At 47.4% G+C, this 21,889-nt stretch overlaps 1 protein-coding gene across 2 annotated transcripts in view; it reads left to right on the plus strand.

The window, feature by feature from the left end:
* The window catches only part of gabbr1b (gamma-aminobutyric acid (GABA) B receptor, 1b), a 62,698-nt gene that overhangs the window by 33,611 nt on the left and 7,198 nt on the right, over positions 1–21,889 (plus strand). The window contains exons 13-21 of one of the 2 annotated variants that reach the window (XM_064349222.1): positions 3,875–4,120; positions 5,728–5,791; positions 8,021–8,098; positions 14,648–14,798; positions 16,202–16,334; positions 17,356–17,472; positions 17,936–18,046; positions 18,217–18,310; positions 19,642–19,769. In XM_064349222.1, the coding sequence (XP_064205292.1) occupies positions 3,875–4,120; positions 5,728–5,791; positions 8,021–8,098; positions 14,648–14,798; positions 16,202–16,334; positions 17,356–17,472; positions 17,936–18,046; positions 18,217–18,310; positions 19,642–19,769 (1,122 nt within the window). The remainder of the gene's footprint in view (positions 1–3,874; positions 4,121–5,727; positions 5,792–8,020; positions 8,099–14,647; positions 14,799–16,201; positions 16,335–17,355; positions 17,473–17,935; positions 18,047–18,216; positions 18,311–19,641; positions 19,770–21,889) is intronic. The other variant, XM_064349223.1, reaches the window with a different exon arrangement.

Genomic DNA, 21,889 nt, shown 5'->3' on the forward strand with positions numbered 1-21,889 from the left:
CCTGTTTTAACTCCTTACTGTGGGGGGTGTGTAGCTGAACACCCCTGTTTTAACTCCTTACTGTGGGGGGTGTGTAGCTGAACACCCCTGTTTTAACTCCTTACTGTGGGGGGTGTGTAGCTGAACACCCCTGTTTTAACTCCTTACTGTGGGGGGTGTGTAGCTGAACACCCCTGTTTTAACTCCTTACTGTGGGGGGTGTGTAGCTGAACACCCCTGTTTTAACTCCTTACTGTGGGGGGTGTGTAGCTGAACACCCCTGTTTTAACTCCTTACTGTGGGGGGTGTGTAGCTGAACACCCCTGTTTTAACTCCTTACTGTGGGGGGTATGTAGCTGAACACCCCTGTTTTAACTCCTTACTGTGGGGGGTGTGTAGCTGAACACCCCTGTTTTAACTCCTTACTGTGGGGGTGTGTAGCTGAACACCCTGTTTTAACTCCTTACTGTGGGGGGTGTGTAGCTGAACACCCCTGTTTTAACTCCTTACTGTGGGGGGTGTGTAGCTGAACACCCCTGTTTTAACTCCTTACTGTGGGGGTGTGTAGCTGAACACCCCTGTTTTAACTCCTTACTGTGGGGGGTGTGTAGCTGACACCCCTGTTTTAACTCCTTACTGTGGGGGTGTGTAGCTGAACACCCCTATTTTAACTCCTTACTGTGGGGGGTGTGTAGCTGAACACCCCTATTTTAACTCCTTACTGTGGGGGGTATGTAGCTGAACACCCCTATTTTAACTCCTTACTGTGGGGGGTGTGTAGCTGAACACCCCTGTTTTAACTCCTTACTGGGGGGGGTGTGTAGCTGAAGGCCCCTGTTTTAACTCCTTACTGTGGGGGGTGTGTAGCTGAAGACCCCTGTTTTAACTCCTTACTGTGGGGGGTGTGTAGCTGAACACCCCTGTTTTAACTCCTTACTGTGGGGGGTGTGTAGCTGAAGACCCCTGTTTTAACTCCTTACTGTGGGGGGTGTGTAGCTGAAGACCCTGTTTTAACTCCTTACTGTGGGGGGTGTGTAGCTGAAGACCCCTGTTTTAACTCCTTTCTGTGGGGGGTGTGTAGCTGAAGACCCCTGTTTTAACTCCTTACTGTGGGGGGTGTGTAGCTGAACCCCTGTTTTAACTCCTTACTGTGGGGGGTGTGTAGCTGAACACCCCTGTTTTAACTCCTTACTGTGGGGGTGTGTAGCTGAACACCCCTGTTTTAACTCCTTACTGTGGGGGGTGTGTAGCTGAACACCCCTGTTTTAACTCCTTACTGTGGGGGGTGTGTAGCTGAACACCCCTGTTTTAACTCCTTACTGTGGGGGGTGTGTAGCTGAACACCCCTGTTTTAACTCCTTACTGTGGGGGGTGTGTAGCTGAACACCCCTGTTTTAACTCCTTACTGTGGGGGGTGTGTAGCTGAACACCCCTGTTTTAACTCCTTACCAAGCGGCCAAAACCAGACTTCGTTTTTGAAGCTCATTTCCTGGTGTTGTAGTTCCTGGTTGCTCACTAGCGCCACTACGGATGGCTCCAGTATAGGTGTTTTCATATCCGGTTTCCATGTAAGTCTACGGTACAAATGCGATCAAAATACAAAGTCAATAATTTTTTCTCACAAGAACAAATAGTCATAATAGGTGTATTTTATTGGTCTTATGACTGTCCATGGGTCGATTTCATGATTTATTGCGTCATTTGGGCACAGTGCCAATATTTGTTCTGGACCAATGAGGTCAGCTTGCGTCACTTCCGGATTACTGCAGAGGACTCAGCTACAGTAGGGGCTACAGTCTATGGTCACTGGGGTGGGCGGTGGCGCTTCTTGGCCTTGCCATTCCGGCTCCGGCTACGGTCCGCCTGTGCTAAGTCTGAAAATGCAGGCATCCCATTTCATGGTGATTTCATTATGGCGTGTGCTATTTACAGCTGCTCTAGACGACCATAAAATAATCCTCCTCTTAAGTTTTTCGGTATCCGAGTCATTTTTACTATTTCCTTTAGCCTACTTAACCAAATAATTACTTGGCAGAAAGCGTAACCAGCTTGCTATATTTGGTAGTCCAGTAGTAGCCTGTGCTAAAACAGTTCGCAACTTCGGCTACCAAGCCATTTGACTAGCTAGCTAACCTTAACCGGCAAACATTCAATCTGTCAAACGTGTTTGGCGGCTTGTCAGTCGTGTACATTCCGTAAATGTCTACCTGGGCCATGCTTCACGCATGTGACAAAGCTACTATAATCCCGATTTTGGGATAAACACTTTTTCAGTTTCACGAAGTGAATTAAGAGTTTCAAGGTTCATTTGCTGAATATACAACACACGATGAAATCACACACACAGAATTTAACGAAATTAACCATCTTGGCATTTAGAAAGGAACATGTTTTTAGCATTTAAGAGACCGACAAGCTAGGCATTTAAGACAGTGGTTCTCCGAATGGGTTCTGGGGGCTCCTTGCGTATATTGGCTTTTCTCCATTGGTTTTGATGATTTACAAGAAAAAAATAATAGCCTAATAATAATTATAAATTCAACGTAGGCTACATTATTTTTGTCTTCATGCACCAGGTGGAAAACTTGCCGTACAAAGTGCGTTGTCATATTTACACGCCTGCAGATCAGTTATTAAAATACTTGGTAGATTTGTTAATCACCGCTGAGTGTTAATTTTTGTTCGGCAGAAAGTGATTTGCGAACGATCGGTCAGCTAGCGTCACCCAGCAAGTGAACACCACAAACGGCGATGGAGTAGCTAGTAGTAGCAGGCTCATTATCTGACTGGCGAAAACCTACGACGATAACTTGCTCGGTTAACAGCAGATCTACCAGACAGTTATACGAAAATTTGCCTAGTCAAATCACCAGTAGCCTACACATCTCCGATTGATTGACCATCAGTGTAGTCAATGTTCTTCCCCTGTGGTTCATATTGCTAACGCGTGAGCTAACCACGGACAGCCTACCTAGCTCACTGGCAAGCTGATATGCTAGCTAAGCATATTCGTTTTGCTGAGAAACATACATTGAAGATAACAGAACATAGCCTAATTGTATTTTTAATGTCATACATATAACGTGATTACATGACACAGTACAGTCACGGATGGAAATTAAACTCCGTAAACATCTGATAATATATTTTAAAACATAACGGCAGACAGTCAGCTAGCCTCGTTCAGGTTGAGGGGCTTTTCCGCACCGGACTGTCAATCAAATAGTAAAAATCACAAGACCGCTTAACTCTATGGTTTTGGCTCCAAATCGAGAAAATGGCCGCACCCGCCATTGAGTTTCAAAACGTGTTTTAGAGACCCACGGAGAGTCAATGGGTGACGTCACAGTAGCTTTGTCCATATTTTTTACAGTCTCTGCTCCTTACTGTGGGGGGTGTGTAGCTGAACACCCCTGTTTTAACTCCTTACTGTGGGGGGTGTGTAGCTGAACACCCCTGTTTTAACTCCTTACTGTGGGGGGTGTGTAGCTGAACACCCCTGTTTTAACTCCTTACTGTGGGGGGTGTGTAGCTGAACACCCCTGTTTTAACTCCTTACTGTGGGGGGTGTGTAGCTGAACACCCCTGTGGGACACCAGGGTGATAATGTGTGTCACTGAATCCGCTCACTCCCCTTAGAGTCATCTGCAGTACGTCTCACTCACACACACATCCACTCATAAATGGAATGCAGAAAGCGATTGGCCCGTTTTAAAATTTAACAGTTGATCTGCAATTTTATGCCGTTCTATTGGCCTCTGCTTCTCAGTCATTGATGAGAGATCAGTCGTTTATGGGACTAATGAAGCCCCACCTTTTTATTTCTTTTCCACGGCTTCCTGTTTTCAACGGGAGATGGTGATTGGTGGTTTTTTTCTGGCTCCTCCCTCCCCAGACCTCGCAGGAGTTCCTGGTCCAGCTGATGTCCCGCCTGGGGGGGAAGAACCCGGAGGAAACGGGGGGCTTCCAGGAGGCCCCGCTGGCCTACGACGCCGTTTGGGCGCTGGCTTTGGCCCTCAACAAGACCGTGGGGCCCCTGAGGGCCCGCGGCCGGCGGCTGGAGGACTTCAACTACAACAACCGCGACATCACCGCAGAGATCTACCGCGCACTGAACACCAGCTCCTTCGAAGGGGTGTCTGTGAGTGAGGGAGGGAGGGAGGGAGGGAGAGGGGGAGGAGGGAGGGGGGAAGGGAGGGAGAGGGGGAGAGAGGGAGGGAGAGTGGAGGGGAGGAGGGAGGGAGAGTGGAGGGGAGGAGGGAGGAGGGGGAGAGAGGGGGAGAGAGGGAGAGAGAGGAGGGAGAGGGGGAGGAGGGAGGGAGAGAGGGAGGGAGGAAGTGAGGGGGTAAAAAGGGAGGGAGGAAGTGAGGGGGTAAAAAGGGAGGGAGGAAGTGAGGGGGTAGAGAGGGAGAGAGAGAGGGAAGGAAAGAGGGAGGTATAAATCGGTGTGTTGAGTTAGGTATCACAGTAAATCAGTGTATTGTGTAAGGTAGCACAGTAAATCAGTGTATTCTGTAAGGTAGCACAGTAAATCAGTGTATTCTATAAGGTAACACAGTAAATCAGTGTATTCTGTAAGGTAGCAGTAAATCGGTGTATTGTGTAAGGTAGCACAGTAAATCAGTGTGTTCTGAAAGGTAGCACAGTAAATCAGTGTGTTCTGTAAGGTAACAGTAAATCAGTGTGTTCTGTAAGGTAGCACAGTAAATCAGTGTATTCTGTAAGGTATCACAGTAAATCAGTGTGTTCTGAAAGGTAGCACAGTAAATCAGTGTATCCTGTAAGGTATCACAGTAAATCAGTGTGTTCTGTAAGGTAACACAGTAAATCAGTGTGTTCTGAAAGGTAGCACAGTAAATCAGTGTATTCTGTAAGGTAGCAGTAAATCAGTGTATTCTGTAAGGTAGCACAGTAAATCAGTGTATCCTGTAAGGTATCACAGTAAATCAGTGTATTCTGAAAGGTAACACAGTAAATCAGTGTATCCTGTAAGGTAGCAGTAAATCAGTGTATTCTGTAAGGTAGCACAGTAAATCAGTGTATTCTGAAAGGTAGCACAGTAAATCAGTGTATTCTGAAAGGTAACACAGTAAATCAGTGTGTTCTGTAAGGTAGCAGAGTAAATCAGTGTATCCTGTAAGGTAGTAAATCAGTGTATTCTGTAAGGTAGCACAGTAAATCAGTGTATTCTGTAAGGTAGTAAATCAGTGTATTCTGTAAGGTATCACAGTAAATCAATGTATTCTGTAAGGTAGCAGAGTAAATCAGTGTATCCTGTAAGGTATCACAGTAAATCAGTGTATTTTGTAAGGTAGCAGAGTAAATAAGTGTATCCTGTAAGGTATCACAGTAAATCAGTGTATTCTGTAAGGTAGCAGTAAATCAGTGTATTCTGTAAGGTAGCAGAGTAAATCAGTGTGTTCTGTAAAGTATCACAGTAAATCAGTGTATTCTGTAAGGTATCACAGTAAATCAGTGTGTTCTGTAAGGTAACAGTAAATCAGTGTGTTCTGTAAGGTAGCACAGTAAATCAGTGTATTCTGTAAGGTATCACAGTAAATCAGTGTGTTCTGTAAGGTAGCACAGTAAATCAGTGTATTCTGTAAGGTAACACCGTAAATCAGTGTATTCTGTAAGGTAGCAGTAAATCAGTGTGTTCTGTAAAGCTAGCTGTAAATCAGTGTGTTCTGTAAAGCTAGCTGTAAAGGTAGTGCTGTAAATGCTCTCTCTGCCTTCTCCCTCTGCTAGGGTCATGTAGTTTTTGATGCCCAGGGTTCGAGGATGGCCTGGACGCTTATCGAGCAACTACAAGGTACCCCCCTCCTCCCCTCCCCTCCCCCAGCTTCTATCCATCCTGTCATGTCACCCCTCTTCTCTCTAGCACTCCACAATCCATCCCTTCATTCAGACATACTGCAGTATCTGTGTGTGCACGATAGAGTTTGTGTCCGTGTGTGTGTGAGTGAGAGAGTAAGTGTCTGTGTGTGTGTGTGTGTGTGAGTGAGAGAGTAAGTGTGTGTGTGTGTGTCCGTGTGTGTGTGAGTGAGAGAGTGTGTGTGTGTGTGTGTGTGACAGACTGTCTGCGTGTGTGGGTGATGTAAAATTGGTGCATGGGGTGAAGCCAGAGACACATTTTGAGAAGAAGCTCATTCTGTTCCGTTCTCCTCTTATGTAAAGCCCTCTAAATTCTCTGCGCCTGTTCCTCTCCCTGTGTGTCGGAGCGCTGACACCCGTCCTGCGCTTCAGTGCGCTAGCTCCGCCGCGTTCGCTCGCGCCGTCCGCTCGCTCCGTACGGCCGATCCCCTGGGGGGGGGGGGGGAGAGGGGAGAGGGGGGGCTGTTTCCCGCGTCCTTATTGGCTGCAACAGCGTTCTCGTTCTTTCTTTTTTTTTCACTGTATTTTATTTTTGGAAGAGCGCGCGGGACGTGCCTCAGCTGCGAGAGGCGAGCAGAAACGCTAACGCACCTGATCCAGCGACCTGGGGGGGGGGGGGACGCACCCGATCCAGCGACCTGGGGGGGGAGGGGGGATTTGCTTATGGAGCGGAAAGCTGAGTTTTACATTCTTTAATGTATTTTAGACATATAGGACCGAACTCCCACGCCGCAGAAGAGCACACAGCGTGTTTGTGGACGTGTGAAGCGTAATGAATCGCGCTGCTGCGGTTCGAACAGGGTCGGCCTGTTAATACCCAGGATGCCCCTGTTAATACCCAGGATGCTCCTGTTATTCCGGCTGAACCAGCGTTCTGAGGCAGTGCAGTGCAGTCAAAGGCCTGTTTGCATAATCTGGGCGCGTTTAGTGAAATTAGACAGGAGCCGTATCTGTTCCGCATCCCTGTTTATACCCAAACCACACAGAACAGCGATACTGTTCCGCATCCCTGTTTAAACCCAAACCACACAGAACAGCGATAAAAAAACCCGTAATAAGTCACTTACCCAAGACATCAAAATAACAACTTCCTCTTTCATAATCGTGCTGATGATGTAACCCACATTATTTACTCTCATACTTGTTATTTAATCTTTGTCATTTAAGGATTCTTCTTCTCAGAAGGGCAAGTCTGCACATGCTGTTTGGTCCCCAGTGAAGCTCAGTTATGAGCACCAAGTATTAGTTTAGGTTTGAGTCATTTGTGGATCTTCATCAGACAAATGCAGCTGATCACTTCCTGCAGAAAGCTGATCCTCACTTCGAGGATCATTTGGAAATGGAGGTCACAGTTTGTACGACATTTTCCTGTCAGAACCACAAACTAACATTTTCGACAGCACTGTGCTGTAGGTCCATTGTTGGGCTGAGCTCTTATTGGTCAGTCAGAGGCCCCGCCCCGCCAACACAAGCTCATGATTCGGCAGAATAAGTAACTGACTTCACTCATTAGAAAATTACATCTCTGGAAAGTGGGCTCATAGTACTGTAAGGTTGGGTGAGTGTGTGTGAGTGAGTGAGTGAGTGAGTGAGTGAGTGAGTGATATGTGTATGTGTGTGAGTGTGTGTTTGTGTGCATGTTTTTGTGAGTGTGTGTATGTGTGTGAGTGTGTGCATGTGTTCGTGAGTGAGTGAGTCGTGTGTGTATGTGTGTGAGTGTGTGTTTGTGTGCATGTGTTTGTGTGTGTGTGTGTGTGTATGTATGTGTGTGTGTGTGTGTGTGTGTGTGTGTGTGTGTGATGTGTGTGTGTGTGTGGTGTGTGTGTGTGTGTGTGTGTGGTGTGTGGTGTGTGTGGTGTGTGTGTGGTGTGTGTGGTGTGTGTGTGTGTGTGTGTGTGTGTGTGTGTGTATGTGTGTGGTGTGTATGTGTGTATGTGTGTGTGTGTGTGTGGTGTGTGTGGTGTGTGGTGTGTGGTGTGAGTGTGGTTGTGTGTATGTGTCGTGGTGTGTGTGTGTGTGTGAGTGTGTGTGTGTGTGTGTAGGTGCATACTGTGTATGTGTGTGTGTGTGTGTGTATGTGTGTGTGTGTGTGTGTGTGTGGGTGTGTGTGTGTATATGTGTGTGTGTGTTCAGCAGGGTAACTCTGTTCTTCTGATGCTCTATGCAGGGGGAAGCTATAAGAAGATTGGTTACTATGACAGCACCAAGGGGAACCTGTCCTGGTTCGGCAATGACAAATGGATAGGTAAACCAGCCTGTGTCAACCTCTCCCTCTCTCCCCCTCTCCCTCTCTCAATCTCCCTCCCTATCTCTCCCTCTCTTTCTCTCCCTCTTCCTCCCCCTCTCTCCTTCTCTCACTCTCTCCCTCTCTCTCTCTCTCTCTCTCTCTCTCTTTCTTTCTATTATCTGGTATTTAATCAATTTTTAAACATTCCTCTTTGAATTTGTTTATGAAATCAGTATAAACAGCCAAACCACAAAAAGGAAAAATAAAAATACAAAACAAGAAAAGAACTTTCTCGAGCCAGTTGCCTCCATCCCAAAGCCGATTTGGCTTTGCTTTTGTTAGGCGTGTTATGTTGTTACATCCTTTCATTATCGTTTCCAAATCTGCCATTTCTTGAAACAACGCTTTTGTTTCGCTGGAATTTTCACCTTATTAAATGTCCTCTCTGCTCAGGATCTCCATGGTAACTGAGCTGTGGATATAAACCCAGAATGCATTGCAGGAGCGCCTCCGCGCATCGTAATGACCCAGCGGATCCTCCCCTGGGGCTCACGCGTCCCTCTAAATGTCCCTGTCGCACGCGTGTCCTCTTCGCTTCGCTTCCCTGCTCTTTTTTTTGTTTTTTGTTTTTTGTTTTTTGTTGAGTGCATGTCAAGCCTTTCCAGAGAAGCTTTTGTTTTCCCATTCAGGTTTAAATTTGGATTTAAAAGAAGCCCGTGAATCTGTGGCTGCTGTGGTCCGAGTGCAAGTACCGCGACTCATCATACCTTCTGAAGCGGCTGCTCTCTTAACTCTCTACGTGCACTACAATTCCCAGCATGCATTACTTCCACTTTAATGGCATCCTTCCTGTTGGACTGAAAGTCACAGGAAAGGGTCAGTCTGACCCCTAGTATCTGCAGCAGCAGTTTAGGCGCTTGACACGTGGCTGCATGCTTGAGCGCGTCATCAGGCCATGGAGTGGCCGGCCTGGGTCCGTCACCAACCAAACCCCCCCCCGACCCGGCCCCCATCCATGTGACCCAGGCGGTCTCTCTGTGGCGTAAAGGTCACGAAATGAGGTGCAACAGACCTGAAAAAGACCCGGTGAAGCCGAACGTGAACGCGGTCCTACCTCCGGCGGTGCGGACGGGCAGCAGCTGCCCCTCCAATCAGAGTAACAGAGCGTTAAACACCAGCACCTGGGTTTGATCAGCTGACCCCTAACAGCCAGTTTATAATCCCACACCTGTACCTGCAAATTAATCAAATTGACCACATCCTGTTTTGTTGTTATTCTCTTCGAAGCACAGCTTGAACCTTATTCTCTGTTTATCCAACTGACCCCCTCTTTGCCAGGCCTGGTGATCATCAACACGGCGCATGGGTCTGTCCGTCTCCTCAGCCTGCACCCCCCCAACAGCCAGTTTATAACCCACACCAGCACTGGTGTTATGGATCAGCTGACCCTACGCCAGTATAATCCCACACCAGCACCGGTTGATCATGCTGACCCCAACGCCAGTTAAATCACAAGACTGGGTTTGACAGCTGACCCTAACAGCCAGTTAAATCACACACCAGCACCGGGTTGATCACTGACCCAACAGCCAGTCAACATCCCACACCAGCACCTGGGTTTGATCAGCTGACCCCTAACAGCCAGTTTATAATCCCACACCTGTACCTGCAAATTAATCAAAATTGCCAGCTCCTGTTTTTGTTTGTTTGATTTCTCTTCAGAAGCACAGCTTGAACCTTCATTCTCTGTTTTTATCCAAACTGACCCCCTTCTGTTGCTCTGCGCCCTGGGTGACATCAACAACTGGCACATGGTGCTCTGTCCCGTCTCCCTCGTCCCTCCCCGCCCCCCCCCCCCCCCCGCCATCACCATGGCAACTGTTATGGAGCATGGTCTCCATAGTAACACCCCCGTCCTGATTGCTCCATCAAGGGCAGAAAGAGGCTTTTAAAGCACAGCTAATGCACACACACACACTCACACTCACACACACACACACACACACACACATCACACACACACACACACACACCACACACACACACACACACACAACACACCACCACACACACACACACACAACACCACACACACACACACACACACACCACACACACACACCACAACCACACACACACACCACACACAACACACACACACCCACACACCACACACACACACACACACACACACACACACACACACACACACACACACACACACACACACACCACACACACACACACACACACACACACACACACCACACACACACACACACACACACAAAACACACACACACACAACCACACACACACACAACAACACACACAACACACACACCACACACACACACACACACACACACACACACACACACACACACACACATCACACACACACACACACACACACACCCACACACACAACACACACACACACCACACACCACACACAACACACATCACACACACACACACACACACACAACATCACACCCCACACACACACACACACAACACACACACACACACATCACACACACACATACACATCACACACACACACACACACACACACACCACACACACCACACACACACACCACACACTACATACACACACACACACACCACACACCACACACACACACATACATATACACACACATGCACACCACACACCACACACACACACACACACAAACATACACATGCACACCACACACACACACACACACACACACAACATCACACACACACACACACACAAACATACACATGCACACACACACACACACACACACACACAAACATACACATGCACACACACACACACACACACATACACACAAACATGCACACACACACACAGACACACACACACACAAAAACATACACATGCACACACACACACACACACAAACATACACAAGCACACACACACACATCACACACACACCACACACACAAACACACGCACACACACATACATACACATACACAAAAATGCACTCACGTACACACACGCATTACATTACATTTATTTGGCAGATGCTTTTATCCAGAGTGACCAATAAGTGCATACCAAAGGTCATTGGAACAACTACAAGACACACACACATACACATGTGCACACACACACACAAGCATGCAAACACAGATGTAAGGCTGTATGTGCATGGATACGCACACACAGGCACATACTCACAAGACAAAATAAAATCTGGGTGAAATATTGGTTTAAAAATGCAGCTGTTAAAAATAATTGATCATGAAACACACAGAACAACCAAAGTGAAGGCATGTTGGCATAGTAACCGGGCGTTGGTCTGGATTGGAACAGCCTGCTAAGAGGTCAGGCTTTCTTACTGTTAGAGATCTCTCTGCTAAGAGGGCAGGCTTTCTTACTGTTAGAGATCTCTCTGCTAAGAGGGCTTTCTTACTGTTAGAGATCTCTCTGCTAAGAGGGCAGGCTTTCTTACTGTTAGAGATCTCTCTGCTAAGAGGGCAGGCTTTCTTACTGTTAGAGATCTCTGTGCTAAGAGGGCTTTCTTACTGTTAGAGATCTCTCTGCTAAGAGGGCAGGCTTTCTTACTGTTAGAGATCTCTCTGCTAAGAGGGCAGGCTTTCTTACTGTTAGAGATCTCTCTGCTAAGAGGGCTTTCTTACTGTTAGAGATCTCTCTGCTAAGAGGGCAGGCTTTCTTACTGTTAGAGATCTCTGTGCTAAGAGGGCAGGCTTTCTTACTGTTAGAGATCTCTGTGCTAAGAGGGCTTTCTTTCTGTTAGAGATCTGTCTGCTAAGAGGGCTTTCTTACTGTTAGAGATCTCTGTGCTAAGAGGGCAGGCTTTCTTACTGTTAGAGATCTCTCTACTAAGAGGGCTTTCTTACTGTTAGAGATCTCTTTGCTAAGAGGGCAGGCTTTCTTACTGTTAGAGATCTCTCTGCTAAGAGGGCAGGCTTTCTTACTGTTAGAGATCTCTCTGCTAAGAGGGCAGGCTTTCTTACTGTAGAGATCTCTCTGCTAAGAGGGCAGGCTTTCTTACTGTTAGAGATCTCTCTGCTAAGAGGGCAGGCTTTCTTACTGTTAGAGATCTCTCTGCTAAGAGGGCAGGCTTTCTTACTGTTAGAGATCTCTCTGCTAAGAGGGCAGGCTTTCTTACTGTTAGAGATCTCTCTGTGCATCGCTGAAATACAGACACAGATGGTGATGTGCGCAAAGATGCACCAGCCTTAGATGGGTACAGGAAGTGTGAAAACACTGCTTAGGTAACGTGTCCCATCATGCCTGGCAAAGTGGAGGAAGCTGAATTATCTTTTTTAACTGCCGACGGAACCGTGTGCATATTTCAAAAAGAGGACAACGTGGTAAAATATACATAACAGTGTATAGTGTGGATTATAGCATGTAGTGCGTAAGATGTAGATTGTTTGCTGTAGTATGTAGAATGTAGTGCATAAAATGTAGATTGGTTGCTGTAGTATGTAGAGTGTAGTGTTTAAGATGTAGATTGGTTGCTGCAGTATGTAGAGTGTAGTGTGTAAGATGTAGATTGGTTGCTGCAGTATGTAGAATGTAGTGCATAAATGTAGATTGGTTGCTGTAGTATGTAGAATGTAGTGCATAAGATGTAGATTGGTTGCTGTAGTATGTAGAATGTAGTGCATAAGATGAAGATTAGTTGCTGTAGTATGTAGAATGTAGTGCGTAAGATTTAGATTGGTCGCTGTAGTATGTAGAATGTAGTACGTAAGATTTAGATTGGTCGCTGTAGTATGTAGAATGTAGTGCCTAAGATTTAGATTGGTCGCTGTAGTATGTAGAATGTAGTGCCTAAGATTTAGATTGGTCGCTGTAGTATGTAGAATGTAGTGTGTAAGATTTAGATTGGTTGCTGTAGTATGTAGAATGTAGTGTGTAAGATTTAGATTGGTTGCAGTAGTATGTAGAATGTAGTGTGTAAGATTTAGATTGGTTTCTGTAGTATGTAGAATGTAGTGTGTAAAATTTAGATTGATTGCTCTAGTATGTAGAAAGTAGCGTGACTGGTGGAGTATGTTGTGTGTATATTCAGTGGGGAACCCCATTTTCTGAGCATTAAATCTCTCATGTTGCTCACTGCTATAACTGCTGCGTTAGAATCTCTGTCGCTGTCTCTCACTCACTCTCTCGTTCTTTCTACCTTGAAGTGACAGAGGAATAATTCAGGGTATTATAACTAATACCACCTCCCCCTCTCTCTTTCCCTCCCCCTCTCTTCCCTCTCTCTCTCACTTTTAAATTGAGTGCATTCTAGCACTCAGCTTGGCTAATATAGGGTTCCGGTTCTCTACCTCTCTCTCAGTGCAGTGTGTATATACTGCATTAACCCTCTCTCAGTGCAGTGTGTATATACTGCATTAACCCTCTCTCTCAGTGCAGTGTGTATATACTGCATTAACCCTCTCTCTCAGTGCAGTGTGTATATACTGCATTAACCCTCTCTCTCAGTGCAGTGTTAATGTACTGTAGTGTGCAGTCAGTGTGTATATACTGCATTAACCATCTCTCTCAGTGCAGTGTGTATATACTGCATTAACCCTCTCTCTCAGTGCAGTGTTAATGTACTGTAGTGTGCAGTGTGTATATACTGCATTAACCCTCTCTCTCAGTGCAGTGTTTATGTACTGTAGTGTGCAGTGTGTATATACTGCATTAACCCTCTCTCTCAGTGCAGTGTTAATGTACTGTAGTGTGCAGTGTGTATGTACTGCATTAACCCTCTCTCAGTGCAGTGTGTATGTACTGTATTAACCCTCTCTCTCAGTGCAGTGTTAATGTACTGTAGTGTGCAGTCAGTCAGTGTATATATACTGTATTAACCCTCTCTCTCAGTGCAGTGTTAATGTACTGTAGTGTGCAGTCAGTCAGTGTGTATATACTGCATTAACCCTCTCTCTCAGTGCAGTGTTAATGTACTGCATTAACCCTCTCTCTCAGTGCAGTGTTAATGTACTGTAGTGTGCAGTGTGTATATACTGCATTAACCCTCTCAGTGCAGTGTTAATGTGCTGTAGTGTGCAGTCAGTCAGTGTGTATATACTGTATTAACCCCCTCTCAGTGCAGTGTTAATGTGCCATCTTACCCACCCACCCCCCCCATTTCAGCCCATAATTTGTGGGAACAGTGTCTCTGCTATGTAACTGATACTCTGGTTTGGCTTTGAGCTCAAATGCAATTTGGTGCATTCTGGACTAAGATGTGAATGTGGTAGTTAATCTTTCTCTCCCTCTCTCCCTCCCTCCTCTCTCTCCTTCCCCCCTCCCCTCTCTCTCCCCTCTCCCACCTTCCCCCCTCTCTTTCTTTCTCATGCCCCTCTCTCCATCTCTGTCCCCCCTCTCTCTATTTCTCTCCCCCTCCCTCTCTCTCTAATCCCCCTTCTTCCTCCTCTGTCTCCCCCTTTCCCCTTTCCCCCTCTCTCTCTCCCTTGCCTGTCCTCCCCCCCACCCCTCTCTCCCTCTCCCCCTTCCCCCTTTCCCCCTCTCTCTCATGCGCCTGTCCCCCCCCCCTCCCCTAACCCCCAGGTCCTGGTCCCCCAGCTGACCAGACGGTGGTCATTGAGGAGTTCCGCTTCCTGTCTCAGAAGCTTTTTGTCTCTGTGTCGGTCTTCGCTGGCCTTGGAATTCTCCTGGGCGTCCTGTGCCTCACATTCAATATCTACAACAGTAATATTAGGTATGTACCATGTACGCCAGCCACAAACCAACCAATCAAACAACCAATAAACCAATCTACCAACCAATCAACCAACCACCTACCAACCCCAAACCAACCATCTACCAACCAATCAAACAAACAATAAATCAATCTACCAACCAATCAACCAACCACCCACCAACCCTAATCAACTAATCAAACAACCTGTCAACCACCCACCAACCCCTAACCAACCAATCAAACAAACTGTCAACCAACCAATAACCCAATCTACCAGCCAATCAACCATTCACCCACCAACCCAAATCAACCAATCAACCAACAAACCAATCAACCCAACCACCCACCAACCCCAAACCAACAAATAAGCCAGTCTGCCAGCCAATTAACCTACCACCCATCAACCTACAACAAACCAATCAACCAACCAACTACCTGATCAATCAATCAATCAATCAATCAATCAATCAGCCAATCAACCAACCAACTACCCAATCAATCAACCAGCCAATAATCCAATCTACCAGCCAATCAACCATGGTAGATAGCACTGTTGCCTCACAGTAAGAAGGTTTAGAATCTGTATGTACTGTGTGTATGTGTGTTTATGTGTGTGTGTGTGTGTGTGTGTGTGTGTGTACATACAGGTACATTCAGAACTCTCAGCCCTACCTGAATAACGTGTGTGTGTATGTGTGTGTACATACAGGTACATTCAGAACTCTCAGCCCTACCTGAATAACGTGTGTGTGTGTGTGTGTGTACATACAGGCACATTCAGAACTCTCAGCCCTACCTGAATAACATGTGTGTGTGGTGTGTGTGTGTGTGTGTGTGTGTGTACATACAGGTACATTCAGAACTCTCAGCCTTACCTGAATAACATGTGTGTCTGGTGTGTGTGTGTGTGTACATACAGGTACATTCAGAACTCTCAGCCTTACCTGAATAACATGCGTGTGTGTGTGTGTGTGTGTGTGCATACAGGTACATTCAGAACTCTCAGCCCTACCTGAATAACATGTGTGTGTGGTGTGTGTGTGTGTGGTGTGTGTGTGTACATACAGGTACATTCAGAACTCTCAGCCTTACCTGAATAACATGTGTGTGTGGTGTGTGTGTGTGTGTACATACAGGTACATTCAGAACTCTCAGCCTTACCTGAATAACATGCATGTGTGTGTGTGTGTGTGTGTGTGAGCATACAGGTACATTCAGAACTCTCAGCCCTACCTGAATAACATGCGTGTGTGTGTGTGTGTGTGTGTGTGTGTACATACAGGTACATTCAGAACTCTCAGCCCTACCTGAATAACATGCGTGTGTGTGTGTGTGTGTGTGTGTGCATACAGGTACATTCAGAACTCTCAGCCTTACCTGAATAACATGTGTGTGTGGTGTGTGTGTGTGTGTACATACAGGTACATTCAGAACTCTCAGCCCTACCTGAATAACATGACGGCGGTGGGCTGTATGCTGGCCCTGGCAGCCGTGTTTCCGCTGGGCATCGATGGTCTCCACGTGCGCCGCTCGCAGTTTCCCGTCGTCTGTCAGGTAAGGGGGGGGGGGGGGGCTCCGCGATCTGCTCCGTCTCAAACCCCTCTGTCCCCCCAAAAATCTTCTTTTTCGCCCGTCAGTTCTGCCCAGCTGAACCTTTCAATGAGTGCTGATTTTCCTCTGGTCTGTGGTTCAGTTTGGGCTGTGGGTGCTGATCTTCCTCTGGTCTCTGGTTCAGTTTGGGCTGTGGATGCTGATCTTCCTCTGGTCTGTGGTTTAGTTTGGGCTGTGGGTGCTGATCTTCCTCTGGTCTCTGGTTTAGTTTGGGCTGTGGATGCTGATCTTCCTCTGGTCTCTGGTTTAGTTTGGGCTGTGGGTGCTGATCTTCCTCTGGTCTCTGGTTCAGTTTGGGCTGTGGGTGCTGATCTTCCTCTGGTCTGTGGTTTAGTTTGGGCTGTGGATGCTGATCTTCCTCTGGTCTGTGGTTCAGTTTGGGCTGTGGATGCTGATCTTCCTCTGGTCTGTGGTTTAGTTTGGGCTGTGGGTGCTGATCTTCCTCTGGTCTCTGGTTCAGTTTGGGCTGTGGGTGCTGATCTTCCTCTGGTCTGTGGTTTAGTTTGGGCTGTGGATGCTGATCTTCCTCTGGTCTCTGGTTCAGTTTGGGCTGTGGGTGCTGATCTTCCTCTGGTCTGTGGTTTAGTTTGGGCTGTGGATGCTGATCTTCCTCTGGTCTGTGGTTCAGTTTGGGCTGTGGATGCTGATCTTCCTCTGGTCTGTGGTTTAGTTTGGGCTGTGGGTGCTGATCTTCCTCTGGTCTGTGGTTCAGTTTGGGCTGTGGGTGCTGATCTTCCTCTGGTCTGTGGTTCAGTTTGGGCTGTGGATGCTGATCTTCCTCTGGTCTGTGGTTTAGTTTGGGCTGTGGATGCTGATCTTCCTCTGGTCTGTGGTTTAGTTTGGGCTGTGGGTGCTGATCTTCCTCTGGTCTGTGGTTCAGTTTGGGCTGTGGATGCTGATCTTCCTCTGGTCTGTGGTTTAGTTTGGGCTGTGGATGCTGATCTTTCTTTGTTCTCTGGTTTAGTTTCGGCTCTGGTTGCTGGGCCTTGGATTCAGTCTGGCCTACGGCAGTATGTTCACAAAGATCTGGTGGGTTCACACCGTCTTCACCAAGAAGGACGAGAAGAAAGACAAGAGAAAGGTAAGGGGGGGTGAATGGGGGTGAATTGATCTAGAGGGAGTAATACAGCTTTTTTAATGTAGCAACTGTGTGCAATTGCCCCTCTTTAATGTCTTACAGTTAGCATTCAGCTGGTGTTATAGTGTGTAAATTGAAAATAAAAGCAGGGTTTCTGTGAATAAATAATGGCATTATGTGTTGTGCTGAGCTGAAGGGACGATGATGTATTCTGATAGCGCAGAGTATTGTGGGCAGTGCTGGATGCTCTTTCTTCCCTATGTGGTACTCACCAACTGTCATTCCCCTTCGTTCTGGAATCAATACCTCTCTGGTGTTTGGTAATCATAGCTCAAATCCAGTGATGTCAGAGACAGGGAGGGAAAAAGAGAGAGAAAAGAAAATCAATACCTCATTCTGCAGCACACAGACCTGAGGATTGTGTTGCTGTTAATGAGATTGATGGGTTGGTCCTCCTGTATCCCAGCAGCACCTGGAGCCATGGAAACTCTATGCCACTGTCGGCGTGTTGCTTGGCATCGACATCCTGTCGCTCATGATCTGGCAGATTGTGGATCCTCTGCACATAACCATAGAGGTGTGTGTGTGTATATGCAATGTAATTATGTTGTATGTGTTGTAATGTTGTATATACAGTATGTAATGTTTTAATGTTGTATATCCAGTATGTAAGGTTTTAATGTTGTATATGTATAAATGTAATTTGGTAAGGCTGAGCTGACTGGCCCTCCCTCCCTCTCTGAGCAGAAGTTCACCAGAGAGGCACCGAAGGGGGACCTGGACGTCCTGATCCAGCCACTCCTGGAGCACTGCAGCTCAGAGAAGATGAACACCTGGCTAGGTAAGAGCAGCCCTCCACCTGCCTCTCTGTCTGCCCGTCTGTCCATCTGGCCTGTAGCAAATCTGTAATAATGCTGCAGCTGAGCATCTGGGTACTATAGAAAATATGTGTGGTAATACTGCAGCTGAGCATCTGGTTACTATAGAAACTCTGTGTGGGAATACTGCAGCTGAGCATCTGGTTACTATAGAAACTCTGTGTGGGAATACTGCAGCTGAGCATCTGGTTACTATTGAGAATCAGTGTTGGAATTCTGCAGCTGTGCATCTGGTTACTATAGAGAATCTGTGTGAGAATACTGCAGCTCAGCATCTGGTTACTGTAGAGAATCTATGTGGGAATAATGCAGTGGATCATCTGGTTACTATAGAGCAGTGGTAACCAACCCTCTCCCTGAAGATCTGTTATCCTGTCAGTTTTCATTTCAGCCCTAATTTGGCACACTTGACTCTCCTATTAGCAGCTAAACAACATTACTAGCTGTGTAATGAGGTGTGCTTTGTTATGGTTAGAGTGTAAACCTACAGGATGGTAGATCTCCAGGAGCAGGGTTGGGCAGCCCTGCTCTAGCTGTTGAATGAGGTGTGCAGTGTTATGGTTAGAGTGTAAACCTGCAGGACAGTAGATCTCCAGGAACCACTGCTATAGAGCAGGGATGAACAGCTCTGGTGCTGAGTGCCAGCAGGGGGATTTGCCTGCCTCTGCCCACCTCACTGCTCGCCAGTCTGCCCGCCTGCCAGCCTGTCCCATTGTTCCTCCTCCTCTGTCTGTGTCTCGCTCTCTCGCTCTCTTTCTCTCTCTTGGTTTTTCTATATCAGTATGCAAGCTCTCACTCTCAAGGGGTTTTTAATCTCAGCGTAACATTCTAGTAAATATAACCATTGCGTATTCAGTAGTAGTATGTTTACACATCCTAACAAACATACTCCTGACTGTTGACACATGTCTGCCTGTCTGCCTGTCTGTCTGTCTGTCTGTCTGTCTGCCTGCCTGTCTGTCTGTCTGTCTGTCTGTCTGTCTGTCTGTCTGCCTGCCTGTCTGTCTGTCTGTCTGTCTGTCTGTCTGTCTGCCTGTCTGCCTGTCTGCCTGTCTGCCTGCCTGCCTATCTGTCTGTCTGCCTTTCTGTCTGTCTGCCTGTCTGTACTTGCCTGTCTGTCTGTCTGGTTGTGGGCTAGGGAGTGTGAATTGCTGGTTATTAAAAATAAAATGATTAAATATGAAAATCTTTAAAGTAAATATTATTGTTACTATTGATCTGATTGCATGTGCAGTGCTATGCTTTACTGTGTGCATGCCCATAATGAATATTTGCGTTTGTCTCTCTCTCCCAGGGGTGGTCTATGGCTACAAGGGCCTGCTGCTGCTGCTGGGCATATTCCTGGCCTATGAGACCAAGTCCGTTTCCACGGAGAAGATCAACGATCACCGGGCGGTGGGGATGGCCATCTACAACGTTTCGGTGAGTGCCTCAGCCTGCCGGTCTGGCGATTCGACCGACCGGCACCTCCGCGGCCGGGACGAGCCTCCGCAGGCCGAACGGCGGGACGGGCTCTGAGAGACGAGTCTGAGAGACGGGTCTGAGAGACGAGAGACAGGTCTGAGAGACGGGTCTGAGAGACGGGTCTGAGAGACGAGTCTGAGAGACGGGTCTGAGAGACGAGTCTGAGAGACGAGTCTGAGAGACGGGTCTGAGAGACGGGTCTGAGAGATGGGTCTGAGAGACGAGAGACAGGTCTGAGAGACGGGTCTGAGAGACGGGTCTGAGAGACGAGTCTGAGAGACGAGTCTGAGAGACGGGTCTGAGAGACGAGTCTGAGAGACGAGTCTGAGAGACGGGTCTGAGAGACGAGTCTGAGAGATGAGAGACAGGTCTGAGAGACGGGTCTGAGAGACGAGTCTGAGAGACGGCTCTGAGAGACGAGTCTGAGAGATGAGAGACAGGTCTGAGAGACGAGAGACGGGTCTGAGAGACGAGTCTGAGAGACAGGTCTGAGAGACGAGTCTGAGAGACGGGTCTGAGAGACGAGTCTGAGAGACGGGTCTGAGAGACGGGCTCTGAGAGACGGGTCTGAGAGACGGGTCTGAGAGACGGGTCTGAGAGACGAGTCTGAGAGACGGGTCTGAGAGACGAGTCTGAGAGACGGGTCTGAGAGACGAGAGACAGGTCTGAGAGACGAGTCTGAGAGACAGGTCTGAGAGACGAGTCTGAGAGACAGGTCTGAGAGACGAGTCTGAGAGACAGGTCTGAGAGACGAGTCTGAGAGACGAGTCTGAGAGACAGGTCTGAGAGACGAGTCTGAGAGACAGGTCTGAGAGACGAGTCTGAGAGACGGGTCTGAGAGACGAGTCTGAGAGACGAGTCTGAGAGACGGGTCTGCTTTGCCCGGATTGCGCGGCCACGATGGAGACGCACCTGGGGCGGTCCGGTCACTGAGATAAATGGCTCTGGTGATCTTATCTGAGAGCGAACCGGATTACAATTAACCTTTGAAATGGAGGGTCGTTTGCCGATAAAGGTGAAACCCCCCCCCGCCCCGCCCCCGCCCCCCGTGTGTCACTGCAGCGAGCAGCGTGTCGGCGGACTCATGCTGCGATGAGTCAGACCGTCTCAGACAGCCGGTTCATTCCGGATCATCCAGACGAGTGACAGAGGAAAGAGCCCTGGCCTGTGACTAGCGGAGCCATGCCTGACGTTAGCTAGCATGCTAGCGGGCTAGCGCGGCACATTTTCTGTTTTACTATGGTAAGGGGGCACAGAAATGTGGGCGGGGGTACCCAGTACAGCGCCCCCTGTCTGAGAGGGGAAAAACTTTACAGCAGGGGGGCGGGCATCTTCATTGTTGGTCCTGCTGGGTTTTATTATCGCCTCAATATCAGCGACCGATTCTGACCCAAGAGAGCAGGAGAGGTGGGTTAACTGTGTGATCGACTGCTTTCATTTATCATTTAAGTGCTGAATAGCAACAGAGACCAGCAGACCCCGTGGCCCAGCTGGACCAGGGCGAAAGATCGCTGAGCTCGGGAATCCTGAGGGGGAGGGGCTTTTTGGTCCCCCTGTCATTCGTGCCTGTCCCTGTTGCTCATATCACCTTTGACCGCCTTACTCACAGCGTTTTGAAGTATGCTGAGGTAACGATATAATATATACACGTTTGGAGTTATATCTGTGCCAGAATGTAATTCCTGAGATTGCAGAAACCACTGGGCATTAAACGTAATTAATTGATTGTTTATCCATATTGTTTTAACTGTAACTGAAGCATGAGTAATGTTTTCCTGTCCTGTGTGCATCATGCAGTAAAGCCCTCGCTCAGGTGTGAGAGAGGGTGTAGTTTGAGCCCAAAAGACATCGGATGCCCTCAAGTAAACTGTGACTCGGAATCTCCCCCTCTCTCAACTGCAAATTCTAATTAAAAATGCTTGACGGCATGAAATACATTAGTAAATATTGCCAAAGTGTACATATAGAAATACAGAAGTACATTAAAACATGAACATAAATTGAACTGAACAACTGCTATCTAACTGTTTAACAACAAACAACTCTATAATACTACTACTGCTGCAACTACTACTACT

This window comes from Anguilla rostrata, chromosome 8 (genome assembly GCF_018555375.3).
Source record: "Anguilla rostrata isolate EN2019 chromosome 8, ASM1855537v3, whole genome shotgun sequence".
Classification (NCBI taxonomy): Eukaryota; Metazoa; Chordata; class Actinopteri; order Anguilliformes; family Anguillidae; genus Anguilla; species Anguilla rostrata.